Raw genomic sequence first — 14,301 nt, 5'->3', positions numbered from 1 at the left:
TTGAGAATAAACTCTACTCTGTGATGAATTCCTAAGAATAGTGGTGCTTAAAATGTTCTAAACCCTTTAGAATTTTTGATATTTCTACAAAATTATGACCTCAAGTCCCATGCACACTACTGACAGTGTTCTCCTCATGCTGAACTCATTAACAATGAGATTGGCCAATGCCTTTAGTTCCTTTGATGTTAGCCTAGGGCAGTGCTACCCAACTGGCGGCCCGAGGGCCGCATGCGGCCCTCAACCCCCCTCTGTGTGCCCCCCACCTGTCTGGCTGCTTTGATGGCTTACCTTTGTGTTAGCTTTAAATGGTATCAGTACTGTGATTAACTGCCCCCCCTGCATGGTTATCACCTCAGATTCAGGCTGTAATCCCTCTGTATTGTTTAAAAATGTAATCCCCTGTGTTTTTCACACCTTTTAATCTCTGCAGTGTTCACAGGCTATAATCACCCACATTGTTCACCTCTTCATAACTCAGACATTGTATGTACTGCCTGGCCTATGCTGCCTTTGTATAGGAGCATAGGGTAGGCAGAGTATGGCACATAGGCAGCATAGGGCAGGGAGGGTATGGCACCCACAGGCAGCATAGGACAGGCAGAGTATGGCACACACAGGCAGCATAGGACAGGCAGAGTGCTGCCTGTGTGTGCCATACTCTGCCTACCCTAAGCTGCCTGTGGGAGGTGAACCTGGCAGGGGTTTGTTCTGGGAGTTTGTTAGCAGTTGGAAATAGCCATTAAATGGTCCCTAAGGTGTGTAATTATATGCTGGGGGTTGCTGTGTTATCCACAGGGGAGGAGGCATATGGATTTAAGGGTGTGTCTTAATATTACATAATATAATTCTTTAACATATGAATGATGGTTGATATCCCTGCAGCGACCATTGTGATAAAATGGGTGTGGTTTGAAGTGGGTGTGGTTTAAAATGAGCATTACACGCCTTGGTTTCATCTTTGTAGGTTGACACTCCTGGGGAGGTAGCAGTGGTGTTCCATTGCCTCCATTTGTTTACAGTCTGCCTGACCGTAGACTGGTGAAGCCCAAATTCTTTAGAAATAATTTTTTAACCTTTTCCAGCCTGGTAAGCATCAATAATGTTTTTGGGGGGTCTTCAGAAATATTCTTTGTTCAAGCCATGACACCCCCACAAACCTGTGCTGTTAAGATCAGCCTTGGATAGGGAAGAGCCACTCACACCTGATCAGCAGCCCATTTACTGAAACGCCTGACTAATTTCCCTCTCAAATACAATGAGAATCCTAAGGCTAATGCCACACCATGCATATGGTGTATATTTCCTGCAAGCCAAAAAACGCTTGCCGAAAATACACGCCATACGCTCCTACCTGTGCGTATTCCATTCATTCGGGTGCAGGCACTGGTAGGAGCATATAGCGCGTATTTCTGGCAAGCGTTTTTCGGCTTGCCGAAAATATACGCCATATGCATGGTGTGGCATTAGCCTAAAGCTTCACATGCTTTGCCACATAGAAAATAACATTATTCACAATAAATAAATGAACAAGCGTGTTTTATACATGATTTTTAATTCTCATTATCAATTTTTTAGATGTGAAAAATAGGTAATGTTTTTATGTAAAAATATTAAAAATTCACAGACAAACTCCACTGTACAAACCAGACATTAAACATAGTCAGGAAATTATATATGTCAAATTATATACGTTCATTTATTGTACTATAGGTTTACTAACCATTTTTTCTTTCTGTATTAAATACACAGAGTATAAATATTACATTATAGCCTAACCCCTACCTATTTGTTTGTTATTTAATATTACCTTAACTCTAGCCACATATATTGTTTGACATGTACATATATACAGTATATGTTTGGTAAGGGCCAGCGTTCTATTGTATTAGACTTAAAACAACAAAATGTCTTTATTTCACATATCACTTGTGTCCAACGTTTCACTCAACATTGGGACCTTTATCAAGGATTTTGGCTGTTCACCTCGACAAAACTCTTGTCCCGGGTGCTGGTTAGAAATAAATACAAACCAAAAACGATACTACACTCGTTTGGGAAATAGTGCAAATAGGTGATTTATTGAAAAAAATCCATTGTTTGTTTTTTTTGTTTTTTTCAAAAAATCACTCATTAGGTCCTTATGAGGTATACATATGAGTTATATATTAATATATTACCTTACATTTATATCAGTTCATAAATGCCCAGATCAAATGTAAACAATATATATTTTAAAGGCAGGGGGACATGGGGAATGAGTAAAAGTCTGTCAACTGGAGGTCTGGGTGGCTGTGAATCTTTGATGAGTGTAAAGAAACGGGCCTATTGCTATGAAATGTAACTTCCTTGCTGTTGAAAGCCCCGCCATAAATCTACATATAAACTGTTACATGACATTGCAGTGAACTCAGCGCTCACATTGTAACAGGCATCTTCCCCCGCAGTGTTTTCTTTGGCAAGATCCCCCGGCAGGCCTTCGTAAATCACCTGCTGAACCCTCCATGCAGATGAAGCAGGGGGGGACAACTTGGTAATTCAGGAGCTAAAGAACTTCGGGCTGCTTGTAAAGACAGATGACTTGTAGGCGTGCATAGCAAGCTTGGCCTTTTGTTTCAGAGGCTTTTGCTGGGAGCACATAGCCACTGTAATGCTCTTTAGCTAAACCTCACTGCCCCTTCAACTTCTTACCTATTAAACTCTTCACTTTATTATATTCCCCTACCAACAATGACTATTTGATACTGCATGCTTCCCTTTCCTGGAACTGCTAGAATAAGTATTTAGTAATCAAAAAATACTTGGCAGATACGAGAATGAAATAAATCATCAAATTATTACTTAAAATGGTCACCAGGGGGGAAATAACTGAACACAATTACTCTTCTACTGGTGCTCATTTTCATGGTGCACACGTTGCAGTAGATTTGGGCTCATGGTTCATTGGTGAAAGGAAGGGATCACCTTTTATTCCATTGGTTTTGATTCATGTTTTCATTTGCATGTTTGATAAATCAACATGCAAACGTGGAGCATTAGTGCACTGGTGTAGCCATTGCTGGTTATAGTTTACTGGTAAAGACTCAATGCAGCCTCCTTGTCCTTTACAGAACCAGCACCACCAACCCATAAAACATTCCAATTTTAACTGATAGAGCATTCTCTACTTGCCATGCATTAATTCGTAAAAAAAAACATTGTCTGTATTTTTCTGTTTATTTGGGGCTTTAAAGAACATACAGGTATACAATTCATTATGCAGAAATGCCTGAAAAAAAACGCAAGATATGTCATTGCCCAAGGAGTCCTTTTTATAGAATTCCTTCAGATTAGCTTTTTGTCATAACAAAATACCTTGTATTTGATTATACCTTGTACTTGATAGCCAGTAGCGGAACTATAATGTGACTGCACCATGGGGCCTGCTGGAAGTGCTAAAATGGGGTGCACTAGATGGTACTATGGATGGCAGTGGTGCAAATGGGGGCCCTGGCACAAATAAGACACTTTTTGCATTACTGAAGCTAGCATAAATCCATATATGCTGCAAAATAAGCATTTTGGGTTTTTTTTCTGTGTGATGCACAATGTTGCAGAATTTTCCAACTGAACATGGTCCTTAAGGACAGGTAGTTTAATTTCCTGTTGTTATTGTCTGTTGATGCATATGAAATTCCTAGGCCTACAATGCTTTGCTGGTCTGGTATATAGTGGAGTGGTTAATGCCTTGCTGCAATTTCGGATCAGATAAGCAAAGCACTTGCTTTTGTTTCACACTTATATTCTTGATTTTGCTAAAGTCTGACCATCTCACCATGTCCTAACACAGTTCTTAATGTAGTTTGTTGATTTAATGGTTCTCAGGGCTGAGACCTTTGCTCCAGAAAGAGAGAGGTTAAGCGTGGGAATGCATTCACTGTGAATTCTCTTTACACTGACAACAATAAATGAAGTTCTGCAGAGTGCCACAGAGTGTTTACCTTCCAAATGTACCATCTTATACAAAGTAAATGACTCCGTGTCTAAACAGTAGAAATACTAAAATCCTGGACTGAATTGCTTTCCAGGGAAGGCTGGATCACTTTACAGTAAATAGTCTCTAGAATTTAATGGAATAATGGGCTATCCTGAAAAAGCAAAGCACCTGTACATAACACTGCTAAAAATAACCCTGGCAAAGCCCTCTTTATAATGACACCAATTGTACATTCTGCCTCCCCATAACTACTGGACTCTTCACAGTGTCACTTTAAGCAAAGCCACTTTAAATCCTCACTGCACAATTTTAAATATTGCATTGCATTTTATTATAGTAAATACTTGTACCTTTATTGCACACTTTTATTATATTTAATATTTGTATTTTTTTTTTATTTTTTTGTCTATGTAAAGTTGGGAGGAACACGGGTCAAAAAAATTTCATTACAGTAATGATGCTTCATTGTTATTTGTATATGACAATAAACTTGAAACTTGAATGGCCCTTTGTAATGTATCAGTAGGCTGAGAATGGTGGCTCCTATTGTGGGTAGACCGCAAGTGCCCCAAGACATATAATCAAACGAATGATTCTTTTCTTTTGTGAAACTGATTTCACTTCAGCTTGATTGTGATTTATATATATAACTTTAAGATTTCGATTGCACTGGTGGGACTGGTCCCTAGAGAAAGAAAGAAAGAAAGAAAGAGAGATGGAGGTCTCAAGGTATGAGGTTTATTGGTGACTATTCATTTATATTCCTGTGTAATGACATTTTGATTATCTTTAGCTTTGTTTTCATCTATGGGGAGGCCTAAAGTGATCAGCTCTGGACAATGGATCCCAAGCTGGGAAGCCTGATTTGGTCTGTGGCGACTCTTTACGGCCTTGGACCATACCTTATTTTCTTGGTGTCCCAAACATGGCTGCCCTAATTGCTGTATATCCAGTAGTAACTGTATTACGAGAATAGTGCTGTTTAAATACAGGGGACATTGTATGGGTAGCAAAAAAAAAAATAGATGGTGCCTATTCTCCCTAAAGGGGAGCTTCCCCTAGAAAATCTTTGTTGGTGGAGTTTGTGGGTGGAGCTCTCCTGAGAGAATGACCCATTAGACAAGCTTCAGTTAGTTTTAGCGGTATTTCCCTGCAATTTGCTCCCTTTCGTGTAACAGATGCCGAGTCCCTGCTGATGACCAGCAGTCACTTATTAGAATGCTTCTACCCCTGTACTTCACTGATAGTATGGTGGGTTGTTTGCTTTGAACTTTGGTCAAAAAAACACAGTGTTGGTCTGATACGACTACAAAACATCTTCCCAACATTTGGTAAGTTCTAGGCATTATTCCACATAGTTCTGTTTGAGCAATAACATGGTGGTGTGCAGGAAGACCCCATGGGCATGCTTAGTGCGCTGCAGCTAGTGTAATGATGCTCTTAGCTCTATTTTGATGTCGGGGAAATTCCTATTGGTTGTTAGACTTGTCAGTTATGTACAGGTATGTCCCCTCTGTTGGCCTCTGAATCCTGTTTTCTGCCATTATACTGTGCCCTGACTGACTTCTGGTCTCAGCTCTATCCTGCCTAAGCCTGTTACTTTGTGTTTTCCTGGTTTTCGACTCCTCCCTGTTAATTGCTTGACTCCTCCTTGTTAATTGCTTGTCTGATCTCTAAAGTGAGTGGGTTCCCTGTTGGTACCTCATCAGAAAGTGACCAAAAGAGCATCGTGAAGGTTGGCACTATCAGCTTTCTCCTGCTTCACCAGCGTCCTAGTCCTACAGAATGTTGCTCTCTGTCTGCTCCCCCTATGTTACATTTAATTATAGCAATACCATTATTATATCCATGCCATGTATGGTAGGTGCAAAATGATTGCCCTAATATGCCAGTAATAATGTGTCCGTAGATATCATTTCATATGATAGTAACTATGTACTTGAGATTAAGACATTCTTTGAAAATGTTGGTAGGTAGGTAGAACTTTATAACATGCACAATATAAACCTTATCCTACATTATTTTTATCCACGCTAATGCGCTTATCCAATTGTCTTTGCCTTTTTTCACAACCCCCCAAAAGAAACATTTTTAGTCAGATATTTTTAGCACAAGACCCTAATTTGACTGGCAAAGTAAATGAAATAAGTGTAGAAGGGCCTGGGAGAGGGTCGGCAGACTGTTTGCTCAAGTGAGGTGAGGCTGATAGGCAGCACGACTCTCTGATTGATGGCCATTACTTACTTGTTTATGAACCCGAGGATGAAGCTCTGAACTTCCTCATGGGCCAAATAGTTCCGCACTCTGTTTCCTGAGTCTGCCGAGGGGAACTCTCCATGAGAAAGGGAGGTCAGGAAACACAGGCTTGCCTTTATGTGACAGTTAGAGAAAAGAAATACACTGGGAATGTCCAGCCTGCAACCCTTCCAGCTGTTGGAGAGCTACAAACTGGACTTTCCTGATCCATATACATACTCTATTCACAACTTGCAGAGGGTGGAGATGGAAATTCTTGGTCAGTTTTGGTCATTCTTAGTCTATGCATTAAGAATAAAGGAACATGTAGGGAAATTCACTGTGCATACAGTTAATTATGGGATGTCTGTGACTTGATCTAAACAAATAGGTGCACTTGGCATCTAAGGTATGAGGCCTTTGCAGTGTTGGCTCATTGGCTGTGGTGAGTGTTATTAACTTTGTAATGAGTTCTTCAGACCTTGGGCATTTCATATATTGTCCATCTGCCTCAGGTTTTGACTAATAACAGTGATCCCCAACCAGTGGCCTCAAAGCAGGGGCTTATTTTTGTATTTCTGACATGGAGGCAAGTTTTGGTTGCATAAAAACCCAGTGTAATTGCCAAACAGGCTGCCAGTCCACATAGGGGCTGCCCAATAGCCAATCAGAGCCCTTATTGGTCACCTGTAAGAACTTTTTTCATGCTTGTGTTGCTCTCCAACTGTTTTTTATATTTAACTGTTGTTGTTTACGGATAAAAAGTTTGGGACCTCTGAGTGTCAGCTCTGTTGGAGAGGGGTTTGCTGTGCCCAGTAAATACTTAAAATCTTTTTCACCCATGTTAAACAGCTGATACATTTGTAAGCTCGTGCATGTATTATCCCTACATACCTTTTCTAATTGCTTTCTCCCTTTCCTATCAGGTTTGGCCCTGGCCTAGTCATATACTGGTATGGATTTATTGAGGAGCTGGACTGCAACCGTGAACGTGGCATTCTTCTTAAGGACGGCTTTCCCGAATCCCTGGTAACACTGGGGAGCTGCATGGCGCAGAATGCTGAACATGGGCAGCACACAAAGAGCCGCTTGAGTGAGACTCACCAGGAAACGCAGTCATAGTTCCATGTGGCCCCAAACTGCTGAACTCCCAATGAACTGCAAAGCAAGGTCACAGAACTGCTTTCTCATACAAACTGTTTACCTTCCTTCCCAGCCGCCTCTTGCCCTGTGCTACAGCACCAACCTACGCATTCTCTGCAGCACCTCAGCTTCTCCAGATGCGCCGTGCACATACACACTGACCTTCCTTCCGCTGCACCCTCCTATATCTCGGGACTCCATCATGTTAGCCAAGAGGAAACCAGTGCTCTTCGGATCACCCTGTACTGTAACTAAAGCTCAAACTAGTGCAACATGCTTGTTTTAGAAAGGATGCTGCAACGTGAACACGGGACGTGAAGATAACAGAAAATTTTAAGACAATAATGGCAGTTTGCTGCCATTGTTATGGGCTTTTGTGCCAGGAATGCCATCAACAGCTGCTTCACTTGCAGCCCTATCTATTTGCCTCCCCTAAAGGCGGCTAGTAGATAGCAGACTAATGGGGATATGTAATAAAAGATGCAGCATTTGCTACTGGTCTAATCACCTATAGCAACCAATCAGCAGGAAGCATTTACTGGTCCCTTGTTTAATTGTTTAACCAACAGTTTGTTGGTTGCTGTGGGTTACTGCACCTGGGCAAAGTCAGTGCCTTTTGTTACATATCTGGGTTAGGGTCTTGCATTTGCCCTCCATAGTTCCACCATGCTTCTGACTGGCTTTTGAATAAATGCAGCTACCTGGGGCCTCCTACATAGCAGGGGCAATTGTAGGTAGGAAGACTGGGGGTATTAAGTGTAGTTGGACAGCTATGCCAGAGTCTTTATTACAAATAAACTGAATCCAGATATATCTGACATTGTTACATGAGCATCTTGTGTCCTATTCAGAAATACTAATATCTCTCTCTGCTGGCAGCAGTATGCCTCTCATACCCACAGGGGTACCTTAAGAACAAATGTCTTCTCCCACAATTCCAACGTCATTGTGGCCAAAAAATAAATTGCGCCCAGTGCATCAAAACAAATGCAATTACATCAGCATTTATATATAATATATTATAATAGAAGCGTTTGCACTTAAACACTGGCCACAATTGTGCTGCTCCCTGGAATTACCAACAGCTTTACGGTGGCAGTAGGTCTAAGGGTTCCCAGCATCAACAGGTACAGGACTGACGCAGTGGTGCCGAAGCGGGAAGTGTAAGGAGCATCGTTGCACACAAGTAACTTCAATGAACAGTGTCCAGGGTCGGACTGGGGGTAAAGAACCCACTGGAGCTGCTGTCCTAGGGGCCCCCACACCATTGATTCACTTCTTCCCATGAAGAAGGTATTTAGACCCTTAAATCTCATTACAGAAGTGGAATTACACAAAAAGTTAGAAACAAATACAAAGCCCAGTGTATATAGTTTTCCTAGGCAAACTAAAATTCCCCTTCAGGAAATGCCCCCTTCAGTAAAATGACAGCAAATGAAAGGCAAAATCATTATCCCAAGGCTCCTGTAGCTGTGGGACTGGGTTTGCTGCCACCGACAGATTTACTAAGAGCTAAAGTCAAATTCATAAAAAAATTGTCAGTAAAATTTCATCAGGACAAAAACTGAAAACTGTCTGTTTAAAAGACAAATTCACAAAAGTGGAGATAGAGGTTTGTGAATAAGGTGGAAAATCCGACATCTATTTCCACTTTATTTTGTCTCAATATCAGCACTTTTGTGAATTCCCCCCAAAGAGTCCTAGTGTCCATATGTCATTGGGGTAGAGAAGTGGCACCACCCTACCTGGAATTAGTTATTGCTAAAGACATAGGTATTAAGGCTGAACAAATAAAATAGGCGCCATCTGTCATGCAAAGCTTGAATATAATAACAAACATATCTCGTAGGTGGAGCAGGTGCTCCCGTTGCAGCTCTGTCTATGCAAAACCACAGCATCTTCCTGACATATGTTGTTGTGCTTACAGAGCCGTACATACGTGAGGAAAACAAGCACATGCAAACTGTTACTCAGAATATCAAGTAGTTGAGCATCAGGCTCAGGTGGTCCATGAAGCTGAAGAAACTGCACAGAGGAGAATGTGTAGGAAGCAGCTGTGCCCTTAAAGCAGCTTAGTCAGCAAAAGGGAACGGAGAGGCAAGGACTTAGGGGATGTACAAAACAACAAACTTCAATTATGACTTATTATCTACAAGTTTGTTGCTTCAATTCCAATTGCTATGTACTTTTTGGGGAATCTTTGAAAAGATTTATGAAGCGGCGAAAATGTGCGTCAAAAAAATTTTTCTATGGCAATTACTTGGCGCACGGCACACTTTTCCGTGACAAATTTTGCTGCCGGTTTTGCGGAATGGCAATGGCAAAACACGGAAATTTGCCACAAATCCATACCTGGGGAATTATTTCGCTCATCAGTAGTAATAAGGAATCAGGAGTTTAATATAAAAACTATTGAATTCATATTATTCTGTGGTTGCACAAACCATTGGCCATCCAAACAAGGGTGGCCCTTAAAAATGTTGAAATTATCTTGACACTGACCCATTACATCTCCAAATAATAAAAAGGAGCTGAGAGCCTCCAAGTTTCTTTTTCATTGGGATTTGGGGGGTTTAGTTTTAGCAGCAGTTACTATGGAAAAGCCCTAAGTGTACCCAATAATATTGGCCTGTGACACCTATGGTCTAGGCCAGTGATCCCCAACCAGTGGCTCAGGAGCAACATGTTTCTCACTACCCCCATTGATGTTGCTCCCAGTGGCCTCAAAGTAGGTGCCATTTTTCAGTTTCTGGCTTGGAGACGTTTTGGAAGCACAGAGACACCATTTTACTCCAAGCAGAGCCTCCTGCAGGCCCCATGGGGCTACCAAATAGCCAATCGCAGCCCTTATTTGGCACCCCCCAAAAAAATTTCTCATACTTGAGACCAACACTTACATCTGAGTTTGACTCACGAGTATGAAAGGTCGGGGATGGCAGGTCCCCCTTAGCCCTACTGGTAGTGGCCTAGACCTGCCACAAATCAGCCTCATGGTCTGCCGTCTCTGAAGTTGCGCCATAACCCATTGATGACACAAATTTTTCCTGTTTTTAGTTCTCGCACACAAATCTGCTAATAGAGCTGACCTAGGGAATACTAGTTTCATTTTCACACCACTTCAGTTGGCTGGGCTGTTACATTACAAATCCTGATTTTTATGGGGATATTCTGCACAGCTCTAATGAATTATCCCACGCCAGGAAGCAGATGAATGCCTTCACATGACTGATGGTCTCCGCACTGTGTACAAACTCGCCGAGCATCTGCTGCAGCAAGAGGAGTCATGGGAAGATCCGAATCCTGAGACGCGGAGGTCTTGTCGAAGGCTTGCGCTCCAGTCGTTCTACTGACCTAAATATAAATACTGGAAAGTGTTTTTTTCCGTAGCAGTTATAAGTGGAAAGGAAATTAAGGGTTCAAGCTCAAGTTGGGACTTCCTCTTGTCTCTGGAGCTTATGACCTTCATCTGACTTATTGCTGACAATACAAAGGGGTTACCCAGGTGTAGCAGAGTGACTTTGCTTTTATAAGCTTCAATGGGTGCAGATTTGTTTTAAAAAAAATGAGGAAAAATTAGTTGTATAATAGATGTCTAACTAAGTGATTATTTTTATTTCTCTGAAGGTTTCCCTCTATGTGGGTCATTATACTCAGTATCCAGTAGTAAGTCTAAAGCAACTGGACTTGCTGAGTTACCTTGGAAACATTTCTCCACTCATCCAAGGACTTCAAATAAGTAGTGAGTAATGTTTTGAGTGAAAAATACCATTCACTAAGGGGCACATTTACTAACCCACGAATCCGAATTGAAAAAATTCCGATTGGAAAACGAACATTTTGCGACTTTTTTGCGATTTTTTCGGCGCCTTTACGACTTTTCGGAAATTGTCGCGACTTTTTCGTTACCAATACGATTTGCGCTAAAAAACGCGAGTTTTTCGTAGCCATTACGACTTGCGCGAAAAAACGCGAGTTTTTCGTAGCCATTACGATTCGCCCGTATCTTGTCGCGACTTTTTCGTATTGAGCGCTCGTAAGCGGCAGGCGAAACTTTCAGACTTAGCATGATTTTGGAAGCCTCCCATAGGACTCAATGGCACCCTGCAGCTCCAACCCGGCCCAAGGAAAGTCTCCCATAGGGCTCAATGGCACTCTGCAGCTCCAACCCGGCCCAAGGAAAGTCTCCCATAGGGCTCAATGGCACTCTGCAGCTCCAACCTGGCCCAAGGAAAGTCTCCCATAGGGCTCAATGGCACTCTGCAGCTCCAACCCGGCCCAAGGAAAGTCTCCCATAGGGCTCAATGGCACTCTGCAGCTCCAACCTGGCCCAAGGAAAGTCTCCCATAGGGCTCAATGGCACTCTGCAGCTCCAACCCGGCCCAAGGAAAGTCTCCCATAGGGCTCAATGGCACTCTGCAGCTCCAACCCGGCCCAAGGAAAGTCTCCCATAGGGCTCAATGGCACTCTGCAGCTGCAACCCGGCCCAAGGAAAGTCTCCCATAGGACTCACTGGCACTCTGCAGCTCCAACCCGGCCCAAGGAAAGTCTCCCATAGGGCTCAATGGCACTCTGCAGCTCCAACCCGGCCCAAGGAAAGTCTCCCATAGGGCTCAATGGCACTCTGCAGCTCCAACCTGGCCCAAGGAAAGTCTCCCATAGGGCTCAATGGCACTCTGCAGCTCCAACCTGGCCCAAGGAAAGTCTCCCATAGGGCTCAATGGCACTCTGCAGCTCCAACCCGGCCCAAGGGAAGTCTCCCATAGGGCTCAATGGCACTCTGCAGCTCCAACCCGGCCCAAGGAAAGTCTCCCATAGGGCTCAATGGCACTCTGCAGCTCCAACCTGGCCCAAGGAAAGTCTCCCATAGGGCTCAATGGCACCCTGCAGCTCCAACCCGGCCCAAGGAAAGCCTCCCATAGGGCTCAATGGCACTCTGCAGCTCCAACCCGGCCCAAGGAAAGTCTCCCATAGGGCTCAATGGCACTCTGCAGCTCCAACCCGGCCCAAGGAAAGTCTCCCATAGGACTCAATGGCACTCTGCAGCTCCAACCAGGCCCAAGGAAAGTCTCCAATAGGGCTCAATGGCACTCTGCAGCTCCAACCCGGCCCAAGGAAAGTCTCCCATAGGGCTCAATGGCACTCTGCAGCTCCAACCCGGCCCAAGGAAAGTCTCCCATAGGGCTCAATGGCACTCTGCAGCTCCAACCCGGCCCAAGGAAAGTCTCCAATAGGGCTCAATGGCACTCTGCAGCTCCAACCCGGCCCAAGGAAAGTCTCCCATAGGGCTCAATGGCACTCTGCAGCTCCAACCCGGCCCAAGGAAAGTCTCCCATAGGGCTCAATGGCACTCTGCAGCTCCAACCCGGCCCAAGGAAAGTCTCCCATAGGGCTCAATGGCACTCTGCAGCTCCAACCCGGCCCAAGGAAAGTCTCCCATAGGGCTCAATGGCACCCTGCAGCTCCAACCCGGCCCAAGAAAAGTCACCATACTGAAGCTTGAATGAATCCGAATGTTTCGCACTCGGCGCGAAAGCTGAGAAAAAGTCGCGACTTTTTAACGCTACGAAAAAATCGCAACATTTTGAGCAACTTTCGGAATGGCTACGAAAAAGGCGCGACAATTTTCCGAAAAATCACAAAATACCAATCATTACGAAAAAAACGCAATCAGACGCATTCGGCCCGTTCGTGGGTTAGTAAATGTGCCCCTAAGTGTTTGGTCTGTGCCTCACAGCATGGTTGTGTTGTTTGCAGATGGGAAAAATGTTAGGTTGCGGAACAGTAATAATAAATGTATTAATAATAATGCTTGCCATAATGCATGAAGCAGATTTTTATATTCCCCCTACATTTTAGTGGATCTTTTATAATAATGATGGCGGCCGGCAGGTTAAACATCTATTATTTATTTTCACATTGGGGGCCTATGGGGGCTTTATCTCTAACTCCAGCTGGAACGTTGCGCTTTACACTGTTCAGCTATTTCGCTCTGCATGAACATGTGACTGAGCCACAAACAAACACATGAAGGCGGTGGGGTGTGAGGTTTGAAACAGGTCAGGATCTGCAGACACATTGGCTAATGTAAATGGCTCACCTCAAAGTGACCTTCTAATAAAACGGAAATATTATGTAAGCCGGCTTTATTTTAAACCGTGCCAGAATTGAAAAGGTTTAAATAAGGAAGATATAATTAAGAGCTCAGTAATAAACAAACCTGCTGTAGTTCCTCTCGTGGTTTCCACTTTCCTGCCATTGTTTCATATATGGCTGCTTTACAAAGAGCAGAATGGGTCAGCACAATAAATTACCAGGCACATGCATACAATAGTATCCAAAAGCTTTATTTTCCCAATCTGCCATCAAAAGGACTGCAAATGTTCTATTTAAATACATCCATGTAACATAAACAGATTTGACTTGGCTATTTCCAGTATTAAGCCTTGTTTGTTAAATTATCGTAAGACCCCTGTTTGTTATAATGTAAAGGGCTGTGTTATGTGCTGGCAATATATATATATTCCACAGATATATCATCACATATCTCAGACACTGTCCTGCCTTCACACTTCTGAGACCTTAATAGACCTTACAAAACTTAACTATATATATTGTTCTGTGCCCAGAGAAAGGGAAGACGGTTCTCGGTCACTGGTAAAGGTGGGTACCCATTTGGAATTAGGGTTTGCTAGCAGCTTTCAGTTGGTGCCTGAGCTATGTGGTGATGTATTTGTGCAATACAGTAAGAATTTTGTTCCTCTGAGGGCATTACTGGGGCAAAGGGGCACCGGCAAACTGCAAGACACTTGCCATTTTGAATGAGGAAACTTGCTGTTTCACAGCTGAGATGATTTTACTTGCTTAACCTATGTTGGATCCTACATACAGTAAGTGCTGGTCTTCTTTCGGATGTCACCAGTTTGCCGCTATACATATATACAACTAGT

General features: G+C 43.1%; 1 protein-coding gene across 4 annotated transcripts in view; it reads left to right on the top strand.

Annotated features, from left to right (window-relative positions):
- Positions 1–8,172, top strand: part of c15orf41 (chromosome 15 open reading frame 41) — a 150,249-nt gene extending 142,077 nt beyond the window's left edge. For 3 of the 4 annotated variants that reach the window (XM_012968415.3, XM_012968416.3, XM_012968417.3), the window contains exon 12: positions 7,138–8,172. In XM_012968415.3, coding sequence (XP_012823869.1) covers positions 7,138–7,333 — 196 coding nt within the window. In that variant the 3' untranslated portion in view covers positions 7,334–8,172. The remainder of the gene's footprint in view (positions 1–7,137) is intronic. The other variant, NM_001016489.2, reaches the window with a different exon arrangement.
- The last annotated feature ends 6,129 nt before the right edge of the window (positions 8,173–14,301 follow it).

Source organism: Xenopus tropicalis, chromosome 8, assembly GCF_000004195.4.
Source record: "Xenopus tropicalis strain Nigerian chromosome 8, UCB_Xtro_10.0, whole genome shotgun sequence".
Lineage (NCBI taxonomy): Eukaryota > Metazoa > Chordata > Amphibia > Anura > Pipidae > Xenopus > Xenopus tropicalis.
This window is presented reverse-complemented; position numbering and strand designations above follow the sequence as displayed.